The following is a 12,895-nucleotide window of genomic DNA, read 5'->3' as shown; positions in this document are numbered from 1 at the left end:
CCGTCAGGTAGCGCCCGTGACGCGGGTCGCACGCTGCCATTATGTTCTTGGCATCGAACATTTGCTGGGTGAGCTCAGGGACAGTCACAGCCCTGAGGGTGGAGGAAAACAAAACAAAAAGGTCAGTTTTAGTTTGAACAAAAAACAAGAACTGGTTTCACGGTTAGAAGTGGGTTTGTGTTTCAGTACCGGTACTGCTGACTGCCCCGGCTGGTCAGGGGGGCAAAGCCTGGCATGAAGAAGTGCAGCCTGGGGAAGGGCACCATGTTGACAGCCAGTTTCCTCAGATCGGCGTTCAGCTGGCCAGGGAAGCGCAGGCAGGTGGTCACCCCGCTCATGGTGGCTGAGACCAGGTGGTTGAGGTCACCATAGGTGGGTGTGGTCAGTTTCAGAGTACGGAAGCAGATGTCATACAGGGCCTCGTTATCGATGCAGAAGGTCTCATCTGTGTTCTCCACCAGCTGGTGGACAGAGAGCGTGGCGTTGTAGGGCTCCACCACCGTGTCTGACACCTGGAAGAGGAACAAAGGAAGATGCAACAGGGTTAGCAGGAAGAGGGACAAACATTTCATCTGAACATATTTGAATGAATTATACGAACCTTAGGAGAGGGCACAACACTGAAAGTGTTCATGATGCGATCCGGGTACTCCTCTCGGATCTTACTGATGAGGAGCGTACCCATGCCAGAACCTGTGCCTCCTCCCAGAGAGTGCGTGAGCTGGAAGCCCTGGAGGCAGTCACAGCTCTCGGCCTCTTTTCTCACCACATCCAGAACAGAGTCCACCAGCTCAGCTCCCTCAGTGTAGTGGCCTTTAGCCCAGTTATTACCAGCTCCACTCTGGCCTGTGACACACAAAAATTACGATATTGTAGCGTACGTGTATGTAAATGTGTAAAACTTGCTATTTTTCAAACTAAAATGCTCACCAAAGACAAAGTTGTCAGGTCTGAACACCTGACCGAAAGGACCAGACCTCACAGAGTCCATAGTGCCAGGCTCCAGGTCCACCAGAACTGCACGAGGAACATACTTGCCTCCTGAGAAATAAAAATACGCAGAAAATGTCTAAACAAAATTTATATTAATCATTTAATACTGACTTTGTGCTTTATTATAAATTTACATTATGCAGTCAAATGTTGTTCACCCCATTACTTTCTTTTCACAATTAAATGCTAACCTTTTTATGCATTAATTGTCTGATTTTAAGTAAGGTGAATAATTAAAGCGGGGTAGTTGTGGTGGACTTTGTTAGCTTGTATCTTGGAAACTGATCCATRGTAACCATTGAATTGAACAAACGGAGGTTGAAGGCCCTCTGCTGGATAAACACAGAGCTTATGGGGGGTTTGCCGTCAAAGTGTTGCATTACCTTCGGTCTCACAAATTATCTAATCTAACCGTGTAGCTAAAAATGCTTAGCAAAAGAAGCTAAGTTAAACCTGAGGCCTCGTTGTAGTACACGTTGATCCGCTCCAGCTGCAGGTCGCTGTCCCCATGGTAGGTCCCGGTCGGGTYGATGCCGTGTTCGTCGCTTATCACCTCCCAAAACTACAAAAAATAAAAAAAAGAATATATTAAAAAGGTAAATATATAGGATAACTCGTTTGACTTGAACAGCGAAAGCCCAAACCAAACGCTGTTAGCCGTTTTTTTTTATGCTAAGTAAGCTAACGTAAGTTTAGCAGCCCGCGCAAACTGATTCTAACTTTGAATCCATCGTTTTTCACATCCCGGTGTCTCTCTTACCTTCGCTCCGATTTGGTTGCCGCATTGGCCAGCCTGCAAATGAACAATCTCTCTCATTTTTATCAAGAATAAAAAAGAAACAACTTAGTGAAACACTCGTACGCACTCTTCAGCAGCACTCTACAAATGAACACTGAGGCAGACGCGAAACGTTCTTAACGGTCGATTGCGCGCCACGCAATTGGACAACCAAGCTGTCAGTCAAATCGTGCCACGCATCTGATTGGTTGTTAGTTTAYTGTTTAATTTTAATTGGCCAGTATTCCTAACCCTTGGTTCCTATAGTGACATCAAAGAAAAACATTCGCTGTTGGGGACGAAGCAATTTTTTTTCCCATTTGGTCTTTCGTACAACATTCATAAACTTCACATGTAAACGTTTATGCTCCGATGACACCTCCGTTGTACATTGTAGTTACATGACCCTCAATCCAAAACAGTAAGTTTATAAAGATAACAACCGTTAGCATGAGAGCTAATAGATTAGCTGCCTTGACTCCAGTTTCAGGCTAAATGAGCAGTTTCTATGGTAAACTTAACTTTATGACAAAAATACATGAACAAACCATCCAACTTTCAACTGCGTGCTAACAACCAAATGTACTTAACTTAACTCAGGGCTCTGACTCMACAATTTGGTTTTATGATCATCCAAAACGTTCAGATAATCTTATTTTTGAGTGTTTTAGCTATCACTTTAAGTTTAATTAAATCACAATAAGAAGTTCCCTAATTTAGCATTTATTACAATCTTTGTGTAGTTTTCTCTGTGTTGGCAACACCGAACAAGACTTCGATAACTAAAAAAAAAAAAAAAAAAAAAGAAGCAATTTTAGCAGCAAAACCTCTATTTAAATGTTTGCAACAATAACAAATGACACTTTAAAAAACAGAAAACTATGATGCAATAGAAGAAGCACAAAGTTTATTTTTGGAAATGCAGAGAAGCCAAAGCAGAAACTTTTATCTAACAGAAATGAAGTCAGTCAGTGGGGTTGAGCTGGCTGCTKCTGACCTCCACAAGCTCGGCCATTATGTTCCTGTAATCTTCATCCTGAGCAAGTTGCTGCCTCCTACTCATGGCCTCCCACTGCTCCCAGGCCTCACRTGCCTCTACCTGGCCCTCTTGCCTTTTCGCCAGAAGACGTTCGTGTTCGGCCGGGAAAGCTTCACTCTTCCTCTGCGTCTCAAGGAAGGAGAAAAGTGTCCTCATCGCCGCTGCTTCCACTCCAGCCTAAACGCAAAGCAGAGACGTGGAGTTGTTACACAACAGGACATCGGTGATCCATTAAAGAAAGTGTTATCCCTGCTTTTCTGAAGGCAGTATTACATGAAAGTTACAGCMCAGATCAACTTGAAATGAACATGAAGCATTACTGGAGTCAGAATCAGTGGAGCTGCAGGTCTCTGATGTTGTGGTGGATGCTGATAACGGTGACGCTGGCAGGGGGGGTGATGCCCGGCGTGACGGTGGCGAACAGGGTGATCCAGGTGACGACGGCCCTGATGCTGCGGAGGTAGTGGTGGTGCAGAGGCCCACCTTGGAGGCCAGCTCTGGGAAGAACGGCARGAGTCCGGCGAAGTGGTGACGCGCCATCTTTGCTGTGATCAGACTGCAGTCCAGTTTCCAGCAGGTCCTCCTGCTTTGCTTTGAGTCCGGAGTCCCTGGGATCTGAGCAAAACCAGAGCAGCTCAGTAAATAAAGGATCAGGACAACGTTTTCAAACTGAGGAAGGAAACTTGCCTCAACGAAGCATTTGTTGGTTGATAAACAGAGTCTGATTTTGCTCTTGAGATGTTTTTGGTCTCCTGAAGTCAGGGCCTCAAACCTTTCCATCAACTACAAGAGTAAAAGTTCAGAAAGTCAAAGTTTTCTTTATCACTCATTATGTTATGGCTGTTTGAGCTCTTACCTGTGGAAACATGAGCATCTGGTCCGGAGCATCATRGAGGACGAGGGCGATCTTTGCCAAGTATGTTTTGGCTTTCCTGAAGGCTTCTTTCCGAGGCCTCGCACCAAAAAGAACACGCCGATGTTTGAGCTTCTCAGCCGGGCTGCTCATCTTGTTCTTGGAGAACCAGGCTGCAGACAAACCACAGGGCTTCCACAGAGATCTGCAGTGGTCCACTCTGGATATAAGGTCTGCTGGAACAATAGAACCTTAGAGGGAGTCTCCTGGACCTTTTCAGGTCATGATGGGCCATCACTGCTGGAGGTGGAGCTGCATCCTCCTCTTCATYCTGAAACCTTTTAGCTTAAATGTTCAAAGTTAGGTTCTGACAAATAAATGAGCAAAAACATGAGAAATAAAGTTTTGCAGACTGACTCATATCATGTATTTCAAAATGTACTAAAACTCTGTATTTGTGTAAAGTTACTCTTGTAGGCCAGTGTTTTTATAGAAAATACCCNCCATTCTGACAGACTTTTTAAAAAAGCTGCAAATTTTATGTCCTTTAAAAGACATTATTTAGAAGGACTTCTTTCTCTGGGCAGCACCCTCTCAATTCATCTTGATCAATGTGGCTTAAATGTATCCTGGGGTTCCAGCAGGTCCCAGTTCATACAGGCCTGAGTCTGAGAATATGTTTAATATGGTGCATTTTACTGCTATTACTGATTAGTGTCATTTTAAAAATGATTCAGGACAAACTGTAACTATGTTTTTCCCTTTTCAGAGGCTGATCTGAGCATCCCCAACACACCTGGGTGATCAGTGGGCCAAAATCACATTCCAACACTTAACGCTTCACTTATCCCATCTTTACATTTAAATCACCTGAAATTTACATCAGGGGTCCCCATCCCAACTCCTGATTTTAGATGTTTTACTTCTTTTAACGTCCTACGTCCAGTTTTATTTTTTTAATTTTGCTTTAGCTGATTTGCTAACACGTTATTTGAGCTTTTACTTTTGCTTCTTTTAACATCTAGCTATTGTTTTGGTTTTTAGCTAGGCTTTTGTTTCTTTTAGTTTCTTGATACTTTGTTTTTATTCCAGTGCTTTGCCACTTCTCCTCCTTTTATTTTTTTATCTAGTGTTCCTTTAACTCATAAATGGGGTAAATGTAAGCTATTGTTTTATTTTTTTTTCTCCCCAAATTTCTTTGGTCTAAGTTGATAAATCACATGCAACAAATCTTTCTGATCACTTTTCTCAGATAATGTAGCTCTCTATTGATTTAAAAGAAAAATTATACTTTTTTTGTTACGTTTTTTTATTTATTACCAGGAATACATAATTTAAGATTTGTTTCACCCAACATGAAAAAATGCTGGAATTTATTGTAAGAGTTTGGATGACTTTTTGTTAAAAATAAATAAAAACCCCTTTTGACTTTAACTACTCAGTTTCAGCTTTTTCAGCTAATTCCAGCAGCCATTAAACATACTGTTTCTTTATATTTTTTTAATTTTAAGTAAAATGTCAGTGTGGACATGGTCCAATACGATGTTTGCAGATGACACAAGAGTATATGACAATCTTTCCATCACAATAAACAATGCAAGAGTAGAAAATATTAGTATGTATATTAAGACCTCTAATATTCAACAATCTACGAGCAGCAGTGGTTGCTAAGATCTCACTGTRAAAACTACTACAGTAATATTTGACAGAGTAGTAAAAGGTTTTAAACTACAATAAAAACAGGCAGCTGGGATTGAAACAGTTCCAWTGTTAAATGTTAATGTCAGATTCCACTTCTCCCAGAATCACTGAACAAGAGGAGCTCTGAACCTGCATCCTCCAGAGCTGGTCAGGTCCAGGCCTGATCAGGAGCTGAGAGAAAAGCTTTCAGATCCACGTTCCTCCATCTGTCCAGCAGGGGGCAACACACATCAGACTCACTGCTGATGGAGCAAACTGAACACCCCCCCAAACGTCCTGCTCTTTATTACAGCAGCACACACAGCAGTTACATCACCTACTGAGCCAACATTTACACACAGACCTCCAGGTTTCCAAGTCATCTCAAACCTGATGTGCAAACTCTGTGCATTATGCCTCTTCCRATGAAAATGTAAACGAAATCTTTTATTAAAGACAGAACTCATTTTCATTTGGTAAGCACATTAAAAAATGTTGATTCATTTTATGAAATTGTTTACAGAAGAAACATGGCATTTTTATGTCACTTTAAACCACATTTTCTCATTTCTTTTCTTTGTTTTATCTGATTTATAAGTCAAAACTGAGCGTTTGTTAAAATTATTGAAGCTAATTTCCACTCATGTTGAACAAACCAGTTTACACGGGTGCCTTAAATAAAAAAACAAGATGTATTTTACTTCAGTTAAAAATATGCATCATTAGGCCTTTTGACTAGGAAACTACACATATATTTATGAGTTATCAGCATTTTAAAAACAATCTGGTGACATACCGTAATTTAATGTTTTATTAATTTTTTTTTAAAATCAGGATAAGAATATTGTAAAAATCAGGTGGTGATGCAGTCAGGTCAATAATATCCTTGAAATTGAGTGAACACATGAATCTACAGAATTTTAAAAAAAGTCGCTAAAACCTGGTGAAATACAACTTTAATCAAATGTAGAAATAAAAATAGTTTGAAAAGGGTCAAAGTCGATGTGTATAAATAATCTCAAAGTTCTGAAGACAGATGACACGGGACAAAGACTGGATGAAATAAAATGCCTTTTTATTGTTCAGCTGTGTCATAACCTCGTCTCCAAAACAAACACAGCAGGACTACAACGGTTTGTCAACCTAGCTACCTTTGATAGCACATAAAACTGGGTTTTATCAGACCACCAATGATAGCGTTTAGAATTTTTCTATCAGACATCCAATGATAGCATACAAAATAGTTAACCTACCAGTGATACTGTATATAAAACACTTGTCTCTAGATTTATCCCCAAATCCACCCTCAGTTTTTTTTAACCCCATTTCCCTCTTTATAACATTTGACACTGACATATTTTATGCTTAAACAAGCACATATTAAGAGTGCATAAGTCTCCATTTTTGAGATTATATAAAAAAAACTACACAATGTTACACTTGAAGTCAGAGTACATTTCAACTGATTATTAGTGTTCTACACATTCGACCATAACCAAAAGAACATTGTATAAGATCACTATAACTTAACACTACGTGTAATATATGTTATAAAAAAAAGGAAAAATTACAAATGATTAGCATAGAAGAGAAAATAAAGATGGCTAGTGTGAAGGCAAGCTGGGTCAGTACCATAACAGATAATGAGTAATACAAAAAGAAATAAAAAAAGAGTAAGAAAAATAAAAAAATGATAATACAGGCAAAGCTAAACATATGTGTTTCACACTTAAGATCAACCTCATATGCACTCATTCAAATAGATCACCTGCTTTCATCTTTGATACTTGGAAATTCATTAACCCCTCGTTTCAACTTGCTTAAACAATCCTGTGGCAACCATCTTTGTTTTCTTGTGTCAGGCACTTTCCAAGACCCCTTATTTCTCTCAATATTTTTTATTTTATTTTATTTTTTTACCTTCGACGCTTTACAGGGCAATCATAATGCTGTTTCAGACGAGACAGGACAGCCACAAAGCAGGTTCTATTGGAAAACAGCTGCAAAAAGAACAAAAAGAAAATCCTGTTATTGTGCTGCAAACAAAGCACATTTATTTTTCCACTCAACTATGAGCCGGTAACGTAGGAGTTTCCAGGCTTCTCTTACCGATCCTACAGGTCGGTGTCAAACCAGGCCAGCTGGTTGCTGTCCATCAGTTCCTGGGTGTGGCCAAGGTCTGGCAAAGGATCAGTGTGGTGACCCAGGTCAGGCAGCGTGTCAGTGTGGTAGTCAGCACCTTCCATCATGGGGTCCAACAGGGTGTCCTGTCCGTAAGCTGCTGGATAGGCCCGATATGCTCCATCTGAAAGACCAGAGAGTTTTATGTTAAACTACATCATAAGACTTAATTTGATATAATGAAAGTAAGTTAACTTGGTGTTTTGTATATATGTAATCTATTTTTGCTGGGTAGTTCACAACTGAAGAGAGACAAATGCCTCAAAATGGGAACACATGTTCAAAATATATTTAATACATTTAAACTATTATAACAACTTAAACACAAACAGGACAGAATCATATGATAAAATTTAGTTTATTAAAAAAAAAAAAAACCACACACACCATCTTGTCTGTAGGCCAGTGGGTCTCCCTGTGCTCCCAGATCCAATCCCAGGTCTCCGGTCTACAACAAAGCAAACAACAATGACAAAGCTGCTTACACAGCCTACAGCGGAGCTTCCTTTTACAGCACATCCCATACTGCAATGCATCTATTAGATTCCAACATAAAAAAATAAATGGTGATTGTTTACTCATGTTTAGAAAAAAGAAGACCTTACATGTTTACAGCTGAGGAGACATCAAACTTCAACTCTGAAAAGACACTTCACTAAAATGCCCAAAATAAAGTGTACTTTTGTTTGCTTTTTACAACAGGCTCTTTCAGAAAACAGTTCCTGGAAACAGGTGCACGAACCAGTTCGTCTTTTTGCTCCCTCTAGCCATTTATACATCACAGACGAGTCCCGCACAGACGTGGGTTTTCAGAAATGAAGCGAGCAGCGTGGAACCAAAAGAGGSGTAAAGCAGAACTCCGATGATTTAACGTGGAGCAAAGTACTATAGTGTGACAGACGTCGCATTCGTGTTGTTTTCAAAACATGAGGAATGAACTCAGTTTAGCAATCTTCACTGTAATAGATAGCTGACTTTTTACATGATAATAAATAATAAATCGGTTTTTCTGCTGTTCAATCCTGTGCCCGGCAAGGTCTTGAACTGAACTGTCTTTTGAAAGAGCCTCTTATCTCGTGTCACCAAAAACTTCTTCAATGTTTTTTCAGCCGTGAGTTGTTCCTCCAAACCATTTCTCTAAAACATAAATCTTCCAAAGAAGAAATACTTTTTGCAGTGTAATCAAAACGCACAGCCTGCTCGGATTTGTTATGCATTTGGGATATTTGAGCTCATTTATAAAAAAGGTGTGTGCACATACATCGTTCCAGGCCATCGGCTCAGTCCTGAACAATGAGCTGGTCAGCTCCACAGAAAGACGTTTCTTGTAGTCCTGGGGTTTGTCCTCCGACATGCGGAACAGGACAGCTGCAGCATAGGTTGCTGTGGAGGCACACAAAGTAACGCAAGTCAAGCAATGCTGGCATTAGTAAGCGAGTCAATTGTAATTTCTGTTGTACACTCACCAACCCCCTCATTACGGGAGTGCAGTAGCTCAGTGAGTGGTGCGGTGGCTCCCTCAGCTTCAATAGCCTCAGCAGCTTCTTTGTCCTGGGCCAGTTCACACAGAACACCTGCTGCAACACGCTGGATGTTCTCCACTGGAGAATACAGCAGCTGGAAACGAAAACAAACAAAACTGAGCACAAAGGATCTAAGACGCACCAACATGCTGGTGACATTAGAAATTCTGAAGTGAGGAATAAAAAGTCACTTTTTTCTCTTATTTTGCATTTTCCTACATTGAATAAAACTGGTTCCACTAATGTACATTAATTTTTTTTAGAATGCAGTGTTCTAAAATAAGAACCTGGCTGTGGTTTTACCTGGACAAAGAGTGGAATGGTGTTAAGCCCTCTGATGACAATTCGGTTGTGAACATCCCGGGCCAGGATGTGCAAAGCTCCTGTGCACCCTTCAACTATTTCCTCCATACGCACACCCTCCTGGATGTGAGGGACGGGAAAATAAATAAATAAAATCTAAAGAACAAAATTAAATTTGAGGAAGAGTTACACACCACAAACTGTTGCTGGTTTCCTCCCATGCTTGTACGCCTCTGGGTGTCTTGATGAGCTCTGACGAGCAGTTGGACCAGGCGTGGGATGGCGCCCTGTTCCCGTAAAGCACTGTGATTGGCCGGGCAGAGGGCCAGGTTGCGAATTAGACCAACTGTTGCCTAAAGGGAAGAACATACTTTTTTTTACTTACCGTATTTATTTGTGTATAATACGATCTCATGTATAATACGACCCCCCCCCCCACCTTTTTTGTTTGTTTTGTTTTGTTTTGTTGTCTTTGAGCAATGGCTGACTAGGCGCCCCTCATCCCAGAGGCCCGGGGCATCCTGAATGAGCAAAGAACACTTCTGTCGTAAATCACACTCAACACACTTAGTAACCCTAYCTCTATTTAGCCTGCACTCCCTCCCTGAAAATAACTGCTTGCTTTTATGGTGGCAGAGTGTTAATGACCAGCATGGTGAGAGCTGAAGAAACAACGCAGAGAAACTGGATTCATTCAGTGTCTGATGGGAGCAGACAGACACACATAGAGTTTAGTCTGGGCCGATACTGGAGATGGTTCAAATTTGCATTGGACCAGTCACACTCAGAGTATGTGTTGGGAATCAGTCTCAACTACTTCCACAAACTATTTTAGCAAAACATCGGTAGGACTGAATGAATTATAGCCCTTTTTTGTGTTTGTTTTATAAGATCGATTGGCTGTGTGTTGAGTTGGCTCCAAAAGTCAAAAGTATACATATATTGTAAACATTTGGAAAGTCTTCAGATTTTATTCAGATTTATCTAATGGTTTGTGAAATATTTTGCTAACAGACAAACAAGGATGATTCTAACAGCTAATGGTAAATTGTGGTGGCTGGTGTGTAGTGGTAGAGACTTGGGACAAGAAAGTCACAGGTTCAACTCCCCGCCATGCCCACGTATCATGGTATCCTTGAGCAAGACACTTAACCCCCAACTGCTCCCCAGGCGCTTAAATAGCTGCCTGCTGCTCTACTTGRGTGTTTCTCACATGTGATGGTCAAATGCAGGGCACACATTTCATCATTTCATGGAAACATGCATTCCTTACAAATAATGTACATTTAACATTTGCCCAATGGTTAATTTTTGAGAGTTTCGTTTAAATACAGCATATCCACTGAGATATTTTACAACTAGACAGAATCATACATGTCAAGTTCTACAGATTGTCCATAATTTACACAGATATACAGTACAGCTTATGGATTTATTCGAGTTTTACCAATTTTTTTCAAAAGCTTAGTTTCAAATTTCTTTAATTTGTCAGGTCCTGTAGGACATTAAAAAATAACAATAATTAACATTACTGTAAATAACCATCATCCAACCCACTCTGCCACTAGAACTAAGTTCTCCCTTTAGGGATGCACGATATATTAGCATTAACATCGGTACTGGCCAATATTAGGTTTTTTTAGAATTTCGGTATTGGTCCGATAAGTGAAACTGTGCAGATATTAACATCTGATATTGATTTCTCACTTTTTAGCTTTGTTTCTGTTTTGCGAGGGGAAATGTTTGGTCGAGTAGTATCTGTTTGATCATGATAATGTTAGTGAAGCTGCACAGCCAGGAATAACTGAAGTAGAGAGACATGTCAGCGGTCTGGTCGTTTTTTACAGTATCGATAAAAGACACAAGTGTGTTTGTGCGTATCCTCCTGACTACCAGGAAAAAAAATGTATACTGTCCAATTACCTCTTTTTAAAGGTTATTAGAATACTGAAAAAACCATTTGAAAAAGTAAGTTTTTATTTTTGAGATATCACATGTCCAATACAGTGGACATCAGAACACCGTACATGTTAAACTTAATCTTCATAGCACTCAATTAATCCCAAAGAAAATGCCAAAAAGTCAAAATAAGAATGAGTTTAACATCTGTATAACTGTCAATCATCACTTTTTTTCTTTTTTGCATTGTTGTGCTTATTTGGTAAGATACTTTAAAAAGTAATTCCCTTTTTTAACTTTAATACCTAACACTGTGTGCACATCACATATGTTTTACTTTTGCAGTCAGATCTGTGACACCTTGATGCTTGTGTTTAATCCACAATCCTGGAAGATGGATTGCATCATAGAGTCTCAGAGCAGCAGTTGGCTGTGGTGTCTACCCAACTGATGTAGATTTTTTTTCCCGCTCTCGGAGGAGTAAGACGCTTTTCCCTTCTCTCCTGCCCTTCCTTATCTTTCTCTGCTTTGCTGCTGGAGACTTCTCCACATTTTTCATCCGAAACTAGAAATTATGGATATTTTTATTTTTATGAATTTGGTTAGCTGGTCTCTCAATAATACTTTTGGAACAAAGTTTTTTCTTCTTCCGTGGGAGGACATGTCAAAGGTGGGACCTCTGTTCTTCTCTTTTCTGGATATATATCTGGATTCCGATCACTGGATTCTACAGATTGGCTTGGTGGTCTCCTGGTGTTCTACAAAACAGTGTCGGTGGCTTTTCATGTTCTGGCTGACTGATCAATTTGATGGATGGCCGCATTGTCAGCACTCTGACATTTTGCCTTGAGCGAGCTGGACTCGGTCTGCAAGCGGTTCTATTGAGGGTCGCGGGCCGGCTGTGGTCCCTGGACTTTGCTGGCCAGATGGAATTGATCTTGGAGAAGCTAATAGATCAGCTCGGCGGTATGTGTCCACACCATTTGCCTGATTGGATTCGCCACCTTGAGATGCACCAGCAGACATTAAAGCAGATGGAAAATTGTTGTCGTCTGCCTGTCCCGTCTGTTCCCAAAACAACTGATTACAGGATCTGGCTCTCCCCTACAATAGCCTTGATCTGTTGACTAAATTCTTCCTGGCTGGATTACGTCGATAAGGCTCTGCCCCATGCCCCCCCCCCTCCTCTCTCACCCGTCTGATCTGGTTTCCTGGAGCGAGCTGAGGCCACACAGAATGAACAGTTCCATCAATATTCTGAACTATGGCTGCACTGGTTTTGGGGACTGGATTCTTCAGGCCCCCTAATCTCACTTAACTCCTCTGGCTAATAAATCTGCCCTATGCAGAGGTTTTTTTCATAAACACCATARTRTGTCACAGTGTTGATATAATATGATGTTTTTGCTTTTTTCCTCTTCTTCTCTTGTGTGGTTTTTTAGTTTTTCTGTTGTTTTGTTGTTAGGGTAGTGCAACTGTGTTTTGCTTTATGACCGGTCTTAACTGCCCCCTCCCTCCTTCCCTGAATGCACAGCACCTTGTGAATTTATTTCTGTGAAAGGGGCAATATAAATAAAACTTGACTGACTGACTGACTGACTGACTGACTGACTGACTGACTGACTGACTGACTGACTGACTGACTG

The 12,895-nt window shown here is 40.6% G+C and overlaps 3 protein-coding genes across 6 annotated transcripts in view; all 3 read right to left on the bottom strand.

Annotated features, from left to right (window-relative positions):
• Nucleotides 1-159: 159 nt before the first annotated feature.
• Nucleotides 160-1,857, bottom strand: LOC106515727 (tubulin beta-4B chain). The gene is made up of 5 exons (XM_014005651.1): nucleotides 1,754-1,857; nucleotides 1,447-1,555; nucleotides 931-1,041; nucleotides 602-846; nucleotides 160-512 (listed from the first exon to the last, which is right to left on the bottom strand). Exons 1-5 carry the CDS (start codon nucleotides 1,808-1,810, stop codon nucleotides 183-185), a joined length of 852 nt encoding a protein of 283 aa, XP_013861105.1. The 5' UTR covers nucleotides 1,811-1,857; the 3' UTR covers nucleotides 160-182.
• A 799-nt stretch (nucleotides 1,858-2,656) lies between these two features.
• si:rp71-45k5.2 (uncharacterized) lies at nucleotides 2,657-4,155 on the bottom strand. 2 transcript variants are annotated; one of them, XM_014005653.1, is made up of 4 exons: nucleotides 3,667-4,155; nucleotides 3,498-3,593; nucleotides 3,131-3,425; nucleotides 2,657-2,987 (listed from the first exon to the last, which is right to left on the bottom strand). In XM_014005653.1, exons 1-4 carry the CDS (start codon nucleotides 3,814-3,816, stop codon nucleotides 2,941-2,943), a joined length of 588 nt encoding a protein of 195 aa, XP_013861107.1. In that variant the 5' UTR covers nucleotides 3,817-4,155; the 3' UTR covers nucleotides 2,657-2,940. The 2 variants fall into 2 exon arrangements, with proteins under 2 accessions (XP_013861107.1, XP_013861106.1); XM_014005652.1 differs by lacking the exon at nucleotides 2,657-2,987 and having other exon boundaries at nucleotides 3,000-3,425.
• A 2,242-nt stretch (nucleotides 4,156-6,397) lies between these two features.
• The window catches only part of LOC106515726 (catenin beta-1), a 12,591-nt gene continuing 6,093 nt past the window's right edge, over nucleotides 6,398-12,895 (bottom strand). For 2 of the 3 annotated variants that reach the window (XM_014005647.1, XM_014005648.1), the window contains exons 11-17: nucleotides 9,545-9,703; nucleotides 9,351-9,470; nucleotides 8,991-9,141; nucleotides 8,786-8,907; nucleotides 7,912-7,972; nucleotides 7,453-7,648; nucleotides 6,398-7,343 (exon numbers count right to left, since the gene is read on the bottom strand). In XM_014005647.1, coding sequence (XP_013861101.1) covers nucleotides 7,458-7,648; nucleotides 7,912-7,972; nucleotides 8,786-8,907; nucleotides 8,991-9,141; nucleotides 9,351-9,470; nucleotides 9,545-9,703 — 804 coding nt within the window. In that variant the 3' untranslated portion in view covers nucleotides 6,398-7,343; nucleotides 7,453-7,457. Of the gene's footprint in view, nucleotides 7,344-7,452; nucleotides 7,649-7,911; nucleotides 7,973-8,214; nucleotides 8,908-8,990; nucleotides 9,142-9,350; nucleotides 9,471-9,544; nucleotides 9,704-12,895 lie in introns of those variants that run through there. The other variant, XM_014005650.1, reaches the window with a different exon arrangement.

The sequence above is a fragment of the Austrofundulus limnaeus genome, unplaced genomic scaffold, assembly GCF_001266775.1.
Source record: "Austrofundulus limnaeus strain Quisiro unplaced genomic scaffold, Austrofundulus_limnaeus-1.0 Scaffold32, whole genome shotgun sequence".
NCBI lineage: Eukaryota > Metazoa > Chordata > Actinopteri > Cyprinodontiformes > Rivulidae > Austrofundulus > Austrofundulus limnaeus.
Note: the sequence above shows the minus strand (reverse complement) of the source record. Positions and strands in the feature narration are given on the sequence as shown.